Source organism: Penaeus monodon, chromosome 15 (genome assembly GCF_015228065.2).
Source record: "Penaeus monodon isolate SGIC_2016 chromosome 15, NSTDA_Pmon_1, whole genome shotgun sequence".
NCBI lineage: Eukaryota > Metazoa > Arthropoda > Malacostraca > Decapoda > Penaeidae > Penaeus > Penaeus monodon.
In genome coordinates, this window is record NC_051400.1 from 11805997 (window position 1) to 11807378 (window position 1382).

Sequence of the window (1382 nt, forward strand, 5' to 3'; positions counted from 1 at the left end):
ATAGAAAGATCATGAATTACTTGCATGTATGACTACTTCCGTGGCTGAGATATCACAAACCTACAATCTTTATGAGGGTGCTGACATGATGCCGATTATTGCAGGTTCTCTGTATCTTATACATATATATAAAATGATATAGAACTTTGTGAATTCCATTCTTAACTGACAACTCTCTATGCCGGTACAAGTATGAGGTAAAAAAAAAATCAAATGATAAAAAAGGAAAATACCTGAATTTCTCATTCATTCAAGCCAGTTATAATAATCAAAATACATTTATCAGAAATTACTGTATACAAACAAAAATATAATCTTAGCGCATGTACCATAAATGCATTATTTTATAGTAAAGATAATATGCTTTCCGTGTTGCCTGAACATTGTAAAAGGAAACCAAGGCAACGGATAAGATCAAATGCACGTAAATGGAAATGTAAACCTCATATATTGCACTAACTCTTCTGTAACAAGACACTCTCAAACTCTTCAGTACATAAATCTATAAATGAATTCATAAAAATCCATCTCATTCTGACCTGAAACTTTTCTCATCCCATTACATTGTTAAAAAACTTTTTTGTCATTGCTTCGCTACACACTATAAACCCGAAACCACCATTCATTCTAAACGTCCCTCAGTATTTAGATCGACGTGGCTCTCTGTCTGGCCGGCTCGATCATCCCCACACGCTCTAGGAAAGCCACCATCAACTCCTGGTACTCGACTGGGTGTCGCTGGAAGTGGGTCACGTGAGGAGACTTTTGCCAGTGACCAGTGTACACCTGCAAGGGAAGGGGCTCTCGGTAATGTATCAGCTAATGTTAACTCGAAAGAAAGATATAATGCTGATGGCATTCACATATGATAATGCTTTTGGCGATGATAACGGGACATGACTGTTCTAATTTAATGATGATAACAATTACTATACTATTACTAGTACTAATAGCAGTGACAATAATAATAGCAGAAATAACATACACTTTCTCAAATTTTGAGAAGTCATTCATTTGGTTTCCAGGTTTAATATCAGTAAAAATAATATCTTCAAAAGAATTTGGGACTCATAATAAAAAGTCTGAATTACCTGGTGACCCTTGGCCTCCCATTTCTTGTAGACCCTTGCATTCATCTCTGGCGTGGAGACCGGGTCGTTGTCTGAGAAAAGGAACAAACCAGGGACGCCTACAAAGTTCTGGTGCATCTTTTGGCTTGCTCTTTCGTAGTGTATCGTTGCTGTGTCATACTGGATTTTCAAGTACCACCTGTAGGACGTTTGGAAAATGCATGTAAAATTTGAGACAAAACACCCATGCTGTAGGATAAGTCAGCTAGTCTTATTTCTAAAATACTCTATTAATGATAATCAGCTGCAGTG

General features: G+C 36.9%; 1 protein-coding gene across 1 annotated transcript in view; it reads right to left on the reverse strand.

The window, feature by feature from the left end:
• LOC119581746 (transmembrane protein 53-B-like) overlaps positions 1-1382 on the reverse strand; it is a gene marked incomplete in the record, with an annotated part of 25578 nt that overhangs the window by 305 nt on the left and 23891 nt on the right. Inside the window, 2 exon segments of the mRNA XM_037929878.1 lie at positions 1-786; positions 1092-1269. Of these exon segments, the coding sequence (XP_037785806.1) occupies positions 646-786; positions 1092-1269 (319 nt within the window).